We start from the raw sequence: 13,943 nt of genomic DNA on the forward strand, positions 1-13,943 counted from the left end.
GTGAGACATCTGCATCAATTTGACCAGTTAACGCTCAGCCTCGGCTCGTGTGTCATACATCACACTGACAAAGTGAGGAACCTTGGGGTAATTTTTTATCCTTCGTTGTCCTTTGGCCTCCACATTAGAAATATTACTAGGACTGCTTTCTTCCACCTGCGAAATATAGCAAAGATTCATCCCATCCTGTCTATGGCTGATGCTGAGACCCTGATCCATGCATTTATCTCTTCTAGATTGGACTACTGCAATGTTCTATTTTCTGGTTTACCGCAGTCTAGCATTAGGGGTCTCCAATTGGTTCAAAATGCTGCAGCCAGACTTTGACATGAAGCAGAAAGTTCAATCACATTACACCCATTTGGCATCCCGTCACTGGCTTCCTGTCCCAGTAAGATCAGATTTAAGGTTCTGCTACTAACCTATAAAAGTATTCATGGACTGGCACCCTCCTACCTAACTGACCTAATTAAACCTTACGTACCGGCCCGGGCTTTACGTTCTCAGGGTGCAGGATTACTTTGTGTCTCTAAAGTGAATAAGAAGTCTGTGGGTCACAGAGCTTTCTCTTATCGTGCCCCTGTTCTGTGGAATGATCAACCTGTGTCAATAAAACAGTGGAGACTTCAAGTCCAGACTTTAAGACGCACTTATTTTTCCCTTTCATATGGCAGCATACTGGTACAGTTTTGTTTTATGCTTTAACTCTTAATTATTTTATTAGTAATTGGAGCGGGCCACGGCCTCAACTTTACCTAAATTCTGGGTCTTTTAGTGAAGTTTAGGGCTAGCGGCCGGTGATCACCTTAGTATTCTCTGTTTTTCTTGTTGTTATTGCTGACAAATTATACAGTATTTCTTGTCTTTCTGATGCCTGATTCTGTTTTTTCTCTGTTTAAGGTGCAGCTCCATCCAGAGATGGGAGTTGTATTCGTGTTGGCGATCCTCCTGTCCTGTGCGCCAATAGCATTTATTGTATATTCGTCGGTGAATTGTTCTGTAATTTATGTTTGTAGCTCGTACTTCTGTAATTATTGGTACTCTGTTTTGCACCACTGCGATGTATGTACCGTACGTTTTAAAATTTTGTGTTATCGCGTCTGCACTCTAATTATTCACGTTTGGATATCACAGAAATGCGCCCAAAGAAGGCTTTCCTTTCACCGTGCAATTAAGCCGAACTGAACAGGATGACATATTAAGTCGTCGCCACACACTGTGAGAAGCTTCAGGGACAGAACTCATCAAGAGCAGGAGAGCAATCAAACAGCAGCCCTTTAAAGAACATCTAATAAGATCAAATCCCAGCCACAATAATGATGTCAATAAAAGGTATACCATTGATTCCAGGAGCACGGCGTGAAACCTGATCAGCAAACTCGAGCTTCTCAGCGAGTCGGTGCGCTCGTAAAACAACATTACCTCCTCTGTGTCTATACTGCAGAGTTTCCAGCGGTACTTTCCAGGAGAAATGAGTTGCAAAGATAAAACCTAATCGTGGCGCTCGGGTACAGCAGCAGGAGAGGAGAAAAAGGCTGAGCGGCGGCTGGATGCATTAAATACAGATAGAATAGGTAAGAGTTTTAATGTAGTCAGGAGGCTGAGGGAATAGAGAGAGTCAGAGAAGAAGGAGTGGAGAGGAAGAAGCAGGAGGAGAGGGAGAGACAATCACCAGGCATCCGTGACCTCATATCTCACTTCATCACGGACAGGAGGAGGAAATGGAAAAACCGACAGGAGGACAAAAATATACGTAAGGAAAGACAAAAAGGATGAAGGGAAAAGATGAAGCGTGGAAATATGAAGAAGATCAGAAGGAATGTGATGAATATTAAATGGAGCAGAATAGGAATGTGGGTTAAAAAAAAAACCCAAATCATAGCAGCAAGTCACTTGCTATCGTGAAAAATATTAAATTCAGATAATTTCAGTTTCTCCACTCTTATTCCAGATAACACAGGTTTTAAACACACTGCTGTCAATTAACCTGAACAGAACTGGAGTTACTATTAAAAGCATTTTAAACAGCTACAAACATGCTCAAAATCATATATTTTCCATTGCTTTTAAATGACTATAAATCAGCAATAAATTGTCTGAATCTCAGTAAAATGAGGTAAGGTAGAGACAATATGTTTATAATTATTGTATTTTTTGGAGGGTTATTTTTTTTTTACATTATTTTGGGAGGACCTGCGACTTATACTCTGGTGTGTCTTATATACCAAAAAAATCATGGGTTTGTTATTCACAATAATAATTATAATTACTTTTGATGTCAGACTTTCACAGGAATCAAAGCACTAAACAAAATAAACTCCAATAGTGAAAGAATAAATGCCAATAATAAGAAGTACACAGTAACAATGCACAAAACCCCAAATTAAAGAGCTGATAATACAGAAAAAAAAGGTGTGACTTATACTCCAGTGCGACTTGTACTTAAGAAAATACAGAATTTTAAGTTGTGGTTCTTCAAGCTTAGCTTTCCAACACCAACCAAACCAGGAACTGTGGTGTTAAGGACAGATGGTTGCTGGTTAAGGTGAACCTGGGGAGGTGAAGGTACACAGTGGAGAAAAGAGGTATGCACGGGAGTGCACAGGGACGATGTAGCGAAGAGAGATTACACCGAAAGATGAGCTGAAATATCCGGGATCAAGTGTTCATGGTAAGAGAGAGTGTGGTAGTGAGGTGAAGAAGAGAGTGGAGGCAGGGTGGAAAGGGAGGAGTAAGGTGACGGAGAGATGATGAACATAAAAAAAGTATAATGCAATGATAAAATACCCTCAGCCGTATGAGCATAATAATCGGAAACAGAATGTGACCTTTTGAGAACGTCCCTGTGAATTTGACAGTGGTGGGCACAGCTAACCAAAAAGTTAGCTTCGATAACCAATAATCCGTTAACTGAAAAGTTAACTTTTATAACACTAAACGGATAAACTGCTAAAAAACAGCTACAGATAACCACTAACCTTTAGTATTGACTCCGGTACACTGTCAGCTACTGACAAACCAGTTTTGAGTTTAAGCGCCGCCAACACTTCTGAGTAAAGAGTCAGAGCTTCTGTCTTTGTGCGCCCTGCCCACTGCTGTAAGGAAGAGTCATTTACTTTTAACATGGAACAGCACAGACGTGTGGCAGAAGACATCAAAAAGAAGGAAGTTTTGACTTATGGTTTGATTTATAAACCAAACTAATTCAGGACAGTTTATCAACATTAATGTCAACTCTGTCATTTTTACAACGTGAAAATATCACACATATCTTTTAGCTTTAAAGTAATGCGCTAATTCTGCATTTTGGGTCAAAATGCATAGAACACTGCCATCGACTGGAAGCGAGTGTGAATAGCGACCAGCTATCACACAGTCACTATTTGTTGTTCTGAATCAAACTTAAACAGAATTTTCAATTTTGCAAATGCCTTTTTTTTTCTTTTTTTTTAACAAATGTTAAAAAAAAAGACATTTACAAATACACATTTATTGGTAAAAACCAACTCACACGTTACAATAACTTGTGTGTTGGTTTTTACAAATAAACAAACCAACCAACCAGTGATGAGCAGAGACTCAATTTCTCATAATGCCTTTTGGCATCTGTGTGTTAATGCTCAAACCTTCAGAATTAGTGCATTACTTTAAAACTAAAAGATATGTATGATATTTTCACTTTGTAAAAACGACAGAGTTGACGTTAATGTTGATAATCTGTCCTGAATTAGTTTGGTTTATAAATCAACGTATAACGTCTTCTGCCACATGTCTGGGGCACTCTATGTTGAATGTAAATGACTTTTTTTGTACCAGCCTGGTAGCCAGGCCCCTTCTGCTGGGGTGGGGTTGAGCTCAGCTCCTCACAGCTACCTGACTGCTGCAAAACACAGAACAGACAGGAACTAACGTATGATTTTAGGGTTTACAAATGTTGACGGTTCGGCTTTACTAACTATGTCAGCATAAAAACTTTAGTGGAGCTAAATTTAGCAGAAGCTAATTGATCTGCTGATGGTTTCCAAGTTGAAAGGCTGAAAAGCTAATCCACTAACAAAAAAGTTAGCTTTGCTAAATAGCAGTCAGCGGAACTGTGCCCAACACTGGAATTTGAAGACCCTGGCAGAAATAGCACTGGAGTTAAGCTGAGCACAGACGGACAGTTGGACGGATGGACGCAAAGCCTTCGTAATACCTGATGGCCATATTTTGGCCTCAGGTAAAAACAGATGTACTGACACTCTGTCCATTCGCAGTTACACATGAATGGAGAAATTAGAAGATGGATTAAAAAAATAGGGTGAAGAAGTGAACAAACAGCACACTGTAAAAACAATGTTCCTGAAAGAAGTAGAGCATGATGAAAAGAAACACTTGAGTCTAAAATCCCCACTGGCTCCATCGGTTACTTCTCTCTTCACTCTTCAGCGTGAGACTGAGAACACCGACGCATTTACACCCTCCAGCCCCCCCTCACCCCCCGCAGCTCTCTGCAGACCCAACAGTCGCTGTCCTCGATCTGAACACGCAAACCAGAGCGTGTTGAAACTTTTAAAAGGCAGTCTGTGCACGCTGTACTGGCCTCGTGCGCTGAAGCTGTCCACACTGGGACGCTGCCACAGCGCGCAGTTGGTACAGCAGTCACAACGTGAGAAAACCGAGAGCTGGAATCACACCACGTGGACAGATTGGACAAAGACCGACAAACACCACGAGGCACTTAAAATGGACTGTAACAAATCTCCGGCCACTCTGACCACAGACGGAACATACGAAGTGGAAGAGGCCCCTCTACCAGGCTCCGCCCACAACAGCCACAACAACCTTAAGATGTCAACTGGTATCAGGAGATGCTGGTGTTTAGACAGCAGGGCGGCTGACACACACACGGGTCAGGCACGGGTAACAGCGAAAATGTGGATGAGTGGGTGAATGAGTGAGTGAATGAGTTAGTCCAAACCAGAAAGCTTGTGTAGACTTCAGAGACAAATATTTTAAGAGATACAGCCCCATCCTGTCCATGTGTTGTGGGCTGGGGTGTTTGGCTGGCTTTGTTTTTGTTTTTCTGTTTCTCCCACCAGGTGGTATGCATTCAGGACTGAGTGGCTGAGCATCAGGACCTCACCCTGAACACCTGAGGCTTGTTTTCACGTGCAGGTCATCAGGGCTCACAGCTGTGGTGTATTCTGTCTTGATCAGAGATTGCTGCACTTAAACCTTGAATGCACAGTGTGTGTTTGCCAGAGACTCGACCTTGTGAGCAGACGTGTGAGATCGACGTCAGGAGAACAATCTCACCATCACGGACGCAGAGACCGCTCCAGGTTTGATGCCACAGTCTGTGAAGGAGGATTGGGTGAGGTCTCACGCTCTTCAGCACACTTCCTGAGGTAATTTGGTTTTGGGGACTTTTATGAAGTAATGACAGTGGATTTGGTGTCCCTCACACCTTGTGTTATTGAGCTGTCACGTTATGCTAATTGTCTAATCAGCTTCTGCTGCAGTGGAGATTTGAACTGAGTTGTTCCGTGCCTGCAGGGTGAGAAGCTGAGATATATTTAAGCCAGGAAGTGTTTGCTGATTGTGTGCACCTTTTGAGCTGGGTCTCTCTGGGTGGAGAGTGTTGGACTCACCTCATGTTTTCTTTCTTCACAGACTCGGTTTGTCGTGGCCACCCGGGGGGTGTCGACGGGGTCCCTGGGTCCGAACTGCTGTGGCTCCGGACCGTTTGCGCTGCTGAGAACGCGCCATGTTTTCACCTCACCAGACCGCAGACATTTTTGGTTGTTTATCACTGCACTCATTATGATTATTAAATTCTGTTATCTTTTGAACCGTGCTCTGCTTATTTTATGCTGGGTCCTGTCAAACGCTGGGTCGGTGCTCCGACCGCGTCTGACACATAACACCATGGCTGATGCTGACACCCTGATTCATGCTTTTGTTTCTTCTAGACTAGATTATTGTAATGTTCTATTTTCAGGGTTACCACAGTCCAGCATTAGGGGTCTTCAGCTGGTTCAGAACGCTGCTGCCAGACTTCTGACACGTAGCAGAAGGTCTGAACATATCACACCCATTTTGGCATCTTTGTACTGGCTCCCTGTCTCTGTGAGAGCAGATTTTAAGGTTTTGCTATTGACTTATAAGGTTGTTCATGGACTGGCGCCATCTTATCTGGGTGATCTGGTGCAACTGTATGTGCCGGCCCGGGCTTTGCGGTCGCAGGATGCGGGACTTCTCTGTGTTCCCAGGGTGAAGAAGAAGTCAGCAGGTCAAAGAGCCTTTTCGTATCGTGCACCCACCCTGTGGAACAGTCTTCCTGTGACCGTGAGGCAGTCTGAGTCTGTGGACATTTTTAAGTCAAGGCTCAAAACCTATTTTTATTCTCTTTCTTATGGATAGTTTTTATTTTTGTTTTATTCTTTTACTTCTGTTTTATTTATGTATTTGAATTTTTTTTAAATTCATTTTTAATTATTTATTCAATTTTATGTTGACTTGTTTATGTAAGGCGCCTTGAGACGGCTTTTGCTGTGATTTGGCGCATTATAAGCTAATTAAATTTAATTAATTAATTAATTAATATAGATCAGAAGAGGAAAGTAAAATAAGAATTAAAGAACCGGTTGAATGTGTGACTGACTGGGGACGATAACGTTTAGTTGGTGCTGTGAATTAGTGACGGTAGAGTCCGTGCACTGTTTCAAAATGTTTGGAACGCCTGCTTTTCCAACCATTGTTACAGAGTAAATCCATCAATTTTAAGACTACAAAACAAACAAACAAACGCATTCACACCTACGGTAAATTGTGTGTCTTTTAGAATGAAGCCCTGTCGTCTCTATTTTTTGTTGTGTTTTAAGTGTTGTTGGTGTGTGTGGAGAACGCCGACTCACTTCGCTGTAAACCAAATCTACTTTGGGTACAAATAAAGTTACTTGACCTTGACCTTGAATTGAGAGTCACCAGTTCATCTAATCTGTATGTCTTTGGAATTGGGAGGAATCAGGACGACCCAGAGGGAACCCACGCAACCTCTGGGATAACATACAAACTCCACACAGAAAGGACCAAAGTCTGGGACTACAGACTGCCTATCCCACATCCAAGAGAATGTGAGAGTAAAACCAGAATAAACAAATGGACAGCACACGTAACAAAACTCCTCTTCAGTGCTGCAAATTAGTGACGGCAAACTCAAAACACTGTTTCACAATGTTTTGAAACATTTGCAACACCTGTGTTTCAAAAAAAAAAATGTTTCAGAGTCCATAATAGCAAAACGTGCTGAACACTGTCACCTGCTGGACGGCTCACAAATGTGCATCCGTATCCAATTATGGATTTCATATTAACGGTTACTCACACTCTCACATCTCTGCACGTCTCAGCACGAGTCGTTTCCGGTCAGTTCAACGCATACTGGTTTTGAACTTGTTCAAACTTTTTTGGCAGCTCGTTTGTATTCCAGACCGTCTTATCACATGACTGCCAACAACTCGTGCAAATCTACTGAACAACGTCCAGCATCCAGACATCAGACTAAACACAGCACTGTTGAGAATATTAGTCCACTGAACATTATTTCCACCTTTACTTCCACATGTATTAAATGACACGCTGATCTGGATTTGTGAATTATCTTTCTTTACCGCTCAGATACCCGATGCAGAACTCTTGTATTGGAAACACGTTCTTAGAAAAGGTAGATGTGCATACTTAGAATCGTTTCCTTTGTTCTGTGGTCAAATTTAATTAGCCTACAAAATTCTGTCCAGTTGAATAGACACTTGCAGAGCATCAAGAAGTGATTCATTCAGTTTGGCTCCAAAGCAGCAAACAGGATAAATTAATGTTGAAGTGTGTCTCAGTCCTACCTCAAGGTCTCGTTCTGACCTTTCTGACATGCTTCACGAGCAGCAACAAGTTCATTACTGTTGTTTTCACAACGCAAAGGGTCCTTGACCACCCCCCCAACCCTCAATTATCCCAAAAACCGCAACTGTATATTTGAAAGACTGCACAGATAAAATTATGTTTAATTGAAATTTTATTTGAATGCATGAATATGATTACCCTCTGAGCACAGTTATTCAAAAAACTGTATTTTGTTGTCCTTGGAACTGTGTTATGGAAACTTTGGTTTAACTTACCATGAGGTTATTTGGGGCAGGGCGCTCTTTGGGTTTTCGTCTCATACTAAGGAAAGAAAAATAAAAATAATTAAAGCCATCTGTACCAATCCACTATTCAAATAACGGTGCACAAGAAGCACTTTCTTCTTTCATTTCAGTGTTCACTGTCCTGAGATTCATTTGCCACCGAGTACTCAAGAGGAAACAACTTTACTTTATAGTGCTTTAAACAGCGTTCACACAGTCGGTTAAGGTTAATAAAGCCATGAACGTGAAAATGATGAAGGTCGTCATAGAATTTGTAATGTAAACAAACAGACATGTAGGCTGTGAAGTCAGTTTGTCATCAGATAAAGACCAAGAAAAGGTGAAAACGTGCAAAAGAAAATACTAACACAGAAGACACATGAAGCAGGATAACTAGAGCTACAGTTTATGCATGCATTTAAATTAAATGTAAATATGCAGTATTAAGCATGGAAATGTTCCGGTGTCATGACGCACATCAGTCACTGGAGGTCCAACAATATGAATCGTATCATACTGGGCTTTGACAAATGATACAGAGCGCCACTTTCCACTTGTCAGCACACAGGAGACGGTTCCCGAGGGTTTGTTTTTTGTTTTTGCGTGTGCGACTTAATGCTCCTCTTGACCATTTATGCTCACCATCTCTTTCATGGTAGAATAAGAAACTCTGACTCTAACAGAGGTGAGTCGGGGCCCAGTTCTGGGTAATTGTTGCACTTCTCGGTGACTGCAGACTCGCCACTAACTAGGAGGATTCACTGCTGTTTTGGATGGTTTATCTGTAAATCCAGACCCCTGAAATGACCCAGAATGATATTTCAATGAATTTCTTTATCTCATGGATTTTATTTATTTATTTTTTGACAGTGTGAGACTTGATGAAACCTTTAAGTCTTTTTTAAACAAGTTACATAGTTGGAAAGTTCAGATTCTGGGTATTAAGTTTAATTCAACCCAATTAATTATCAACAGGGCAGCCAGACATTTGCTTTGCTGCCATCAGTCTAACTGACGTTATCATCACATGGTGTCACTGTCACAGGTCATATACGTTAGTCAGCCCCAGGACAGAGGCGCCATTTTGTTGTCTCATTTAGGGCCCATTCACACAGTGAGGTGAAGTTCTCAAACTCAGGTTGACCTGGATCAGCAGAGGGCAATATTGTGCTGGTGGAGTTCGACATTTTGCTGACTATACACTGACTTACTAAAGAATGCAGTTTGACTTTTGCTGTCAGAGGGCGGGTGCATTGGTAGCGCAGTCTGCAGAGCTAATCACCGACTCAACATTTGTAACGTGATGTGACGTAGCCAACAAAAAGTCAACATAACTCTGCGATTGCGTCACTTGCAAATGGTGCTCCGTCGACCTGGGTTCTTCACGTCTTCATGCCCAAGGTATCCAGAGGAGGCGCTGCGTCTAGTCAAGCCTCCGACAGTGGCAGGCGGAGGCTTGCAGAGAGCAACAGCAGTGCTAGCTGAGGGGACATAGCAGCGTTTTTGCATGAACGTCTAAGATTTTAAGCATGTTGAAATTTTTTGCCTGACTGACATCAACTCAGCTCCAGTGGAGTCTGGCGGACCTCGGTCCTGGTCAACTTTAATCAACTTTTCAGTCTCTGTCAGCAAACACCGGGCTAATCGTCGCGTGTGAATGCACCATTAGTTTCTGGAACGTGATCATTAATGTCTGTTAGACAGATAACCTCTGATTTGACCTTGATATGACCTGTGTACTGAGAGGATAATCCTTTGAGTTTTATCCACCGAGTTCACATCTCGCAGATGTCGCCTCAGACAGACAGACATCTCTTTCTATTTCATGCTGAGGATAATTAAACGTTACTTCTTGTTGTGGACCTCTAACTGTCCTTTGATCTACACAGAAATCACGAGAACTGCTTTCTTTGGGGGAGGTGATGGTCTAGTGGTTAAGGTGTTAGGCTTGAGTCCAGAAGATCATGGGTTCAAATCCCCACCTGACTGGAAAATCACTAAGGGCCCTTGGGCAAGGTCTTTAATCCCCTATTGCTCCCGGTGTGTAGTGAGCGCCTTGTATGGCAGCACCCTGACATTGGGGTGAATGTGAGGCATAATTGTAAAGCACTTTGAGCGTTTGATGCAGATGGAAAAGCGCTATATAAATGCAGTCCATTTACCATTTCTTCCACCTCCATACTGCGAGGATTCATCCCATCCCTTCTATGGTTGACACAGGGATTCTGATCCATGCCTTTGTCTCGTCTCGACTGGATTACTGCAATGTCCTCTTCTCTGGATTAGCGCAGTCCAGTATTAGAGGTCTCCAACAGGTTCAAAATGCTGCTGCTAGAACCCTGACTAGAAGCAGAATGTCTGATCCTAGCCTCCCCTTCACTGGCTTCCTGTCCCTGTGAGACCTGATTTTAAGATTTTGTTTAAGAATTTGTAATTTACAAAATCCTTCATGGATTAGCGGCTCCACACCTACTCGACCTAATGAAACCTTACCTACTGGGCCATGTTCTGCGTTCTCAGTACACAGGATTACTGAAGAAGAAGTCAGCAGGCCACAGAGTGTTCTCTTACTGTGCACCTGTTCTATGGAATAACCTGCCTGCTGAGATAAAACAGTCTGATTGTCTGGACTCATTTAAGTCCAAACTAAAAGCTCATCTATTTTCCCTTTCGTGTGACTAGCATAGTTGCGTAGTATCAAACCATTTTTCCTCTTCTTCTAAATTATGTTATTAACAATGGGGCAGGTCTCATCCTCATCATATCTAAATTGTGTGAGTCTGTTAGTGAAGCTGAAGGTTAGTTCCTGGTGACCACATCAGTACTCTCTGCTGGGAACTAGCATTTCAGGTGCCATTAGCTCCGCCTGATGGATTCTGCTCTCTTTGTCCGTGTCTGAGGTGCCGTCGCTGAAACTGGACGTGAGATCTGGGTTTTCCATCTGCTGGACCAGTGGATGACCTCTCACCCACCTGAGACGGCTGGGCTGAAGGATACTGCTGACCGACAACACTTCACACTTAAAATGGGGACTTTTTTAGGACCACATCTGCTCTGGACTGTGTTTTACATGCTGTGTTTGTCTGCACTTTGTTCAGCGACACTTTGCTTCATGCACTCTTGTTATTTGGTGGAATGGCCTAAGCAGTGGACCACCCCTCTGAGTGTGGTCTGCCTGAGGTTAGAAACACCAGAGGGAGTTCTTCCTTCTCCCTGTCGCCTGTGTGCCTGCTGAGAGGAGTTGGTGAGGTGAGAACGTACCCATGTGAAGTGCCTTGGGGCAACTTTGTTGTGATTTGGACCTATATAAAAAAAAGTGAACTGAATTGACTGAAAATGGGGTGTAACATTGGACAGCTGATGTTTGTTTTTTCCTGTTCTTGTTGATGATGTTTTCCCCCCAACGCTTTAACCACTAGACCGTCACCACCAGTGGAGGTGATGGTCTAGTGGTTAAGCGTTGGGTTTGAGACCAGAGGATCCTCGGTTCAAATCCCAGCCTGACCGGAAAATCACTAAGGGTACTTGGGCAAGGTCCTTAATCCCCTAATTGCTCCCAGTGTGTAGTGGGCGCCTTGCATGGCAACAGCCTGACATTGGGGTGAATGTGAGGCATTACTGTAAAGCGCTTTGAGCGTCTGATGCAGATGGAAAAGCACGATATAAATGCAGTCTATTTCCTGTTAAATAAATAATATTTTCATTTAAAAGCTGTGTTTTTTGTGTTTACTCAGACTGATGCAGCTTCAGATTAAATCTGTACAAAAAGACAAATATGCAAAAACATAAGCATTCAGAAGGAGGCACAAAGCGCTCTGTGACACGGAGGCAGAAACCACTTTATATCCTGGGAGAAGGAAGGACAGCCGTCCATCTGTCTGTCCCGAGCTGCTTGGGTAAATAAGGCGGGCATGTGGGACAGACACCAGCTGGCAGTCAGCTTCTTTGTGGTCTGGGTGTGTGTATGTTGGTGTTTGTGCAACTGTATAGGTCACAGGAGACCAACAAACCAGACTCAAAGGTGGGATAAACCTGGTCTTTGTCCCGTTGCATTAGAGAAACCAAACATTCATAGTTAAACAAAACAAACAGTGCTTCATTCAAGAGCAGCAGAACTGAGCCTCTTGGCAAAAACCAACACAACTGCATTAACACGCAAGGAAGCAAATTCACTTTGGCTCCATTGTGAGCGTTTACATACACAACGCATCCACAGAACTTTGTTTGAGCGATACCAGAGGCAGCTCGCGCTCTTTGTGACCGCTCAGTCCGGCTGTGTCTGTGGGCCGAGCGCACGAAGAGCAAAGCAAATAATGCACACAGTCAACGCCTACTGAAGACACATTAAAATACACTCACAAATAACCCAATTTATCTTTTTCAACTCATTCTGGTGTCGTTTCACCTCAAAGCAGAAGAAAGAGGACGATCTGACTCACCACTGAGTGACGAAGTGAACAAACGTCTCACTGAACTGACCGACGGGAAGAACAGGCGGATCCTGCAAACGGAAGATCAGACATTAACCAACACACACACACACACACACTTGGCTGACGTTAGCTTCAAAAAGAGAGCATAAAACTTCAAAATTCATCAGAAGGTGCAGACCTCTTGACAACAAGCTGACAGTTAATACACATGGCCTGAAGGAGCTGCAGCGTGACTGGCTTCGTGGGCACGTAGGCAGATGACCAGCCCGTCCTTGGGGGTCAACAGGGGCCATCGAACACATCAGGCACACGCTCGGCCTTTTGCAGCCGCTGGGGCCCTCTGCAGAGAGACACCTGCGTGCTACAAACTGGAGCTGGTGTTCCATCACAGTGCAAGTGATACTCCTCATCTCAGCCTCCCTAAGTAACCCATTGTTTGAAACCATGTCATTCCAGGGGTACCCAGGGATCCTTCAATGGAACCTAGTACCAAATCCAATCCAAACCAATCCATTTTATTTGTAGAGCACATTTAAAAACAACAAAATTGACCAAAGCGCTGTACAAAGACATAAAATAAATAAATAAATAATCAAATAATAAATAACAGTGGCAACAATAAAAGTTTTTAAAACAGTAAAATCATCAACCGTCTAGTCAAAAGCCAAAGAAAACAAATGTTTTAAGACGAGATTTAAAAACTAGAGGTGACTCAGCCTGCCTGATACAGAGAGGCAGGTCATTCCACAATCTGGGACCAACAACAGAAAAAGCTCTATCACCTCTACGCTTGAGCTTGGTCTGAGGAACTACAAGCAGAGCTTGATCTCGTGACCTAAGAGAACGTGATGGGGAATAAGACACGAGCAGGTCAGACAGATACCGTGGAGCAAGATCATTAAGACATTTAAAAACAAACAATAAAATTTTAAAATCAATACAATAGCGGACAGGCAGCCAGTGAGGGAAGAAAGAATGAGTGAAATATGGTCATACTTCCGGGAGCCAGTTAAAAGACGGGCTGCAGCATTCTGGACCAGCTGCATCCGTGCAACTGAGGCCTGGCTAATACCAGTGTACAGTGCATTACAATAATCCAGCCGAGTCATAACTAAAACATGGATTAAAATCTCCAAGTGATGCCTTGAAAGTGAGGGCTTAATCTTAGCTAGCTCCTTCTAGTGAAAGAAACTTGCCTTCACAACAGCACTGATTTGTTTATCAAACTTAAAATCTTCATCCATTCTCACACCAAGGTTGCAAACAGTAGATTTAATGCATTGTGTCAATGGTCCAAGGTTTATTTAACCACAACTACCTGCTTTACTTGGCCCGACCAGAAGAA

At 42.9% G+C, this 13,943-nt stretch overlaps 1 protein-coding gene across 2 annotated transcripts in view; it reads right to left on the reverse strand.

Annotated features, from left to right (window-relative positions):
• The window catches only part of map2k5 (mitogen-activated protein kinase kinase 5), a 171,874-nt gene that overhangs the window by 34,944 nt on the left and 122,987 nt on the right, over positions 1–13,943 (reverse strand). For both annotated transcript variants that reach the window (XM_034183198.1, XM_034183191.1), the window contains 2 exons: positions 12,605–12,666; positions 8,157–8,202 (listed from right to left, as the gene is read on the reverse strand). In XM_034183198.1, coding sequence (XP_034039089.1) covers positions 8,157–8,202; positions 12,605–12,666 — 108 coding nt within the window. The remainder of the gene's footprint in view (positions 1–8,156; positions 8,203–12,604; positions 12,667–13,943) is intronic.

The sequence above is a fragment of the Thalassophryne amazonica genome, chromosome 2, assembly GCF_902500255.1.
Source record: "Thalassophryne amazonica chromosome 2, fThaAma1.1, whole genome shotgun sequence".
NCBI classification, from domain to species: Eukaryota; Metazoa; Chordata; class Actinopteri; order Batrachoidiformes; family Batrachoididae; genus Thalassophryne; species Thalassophryne amazonica.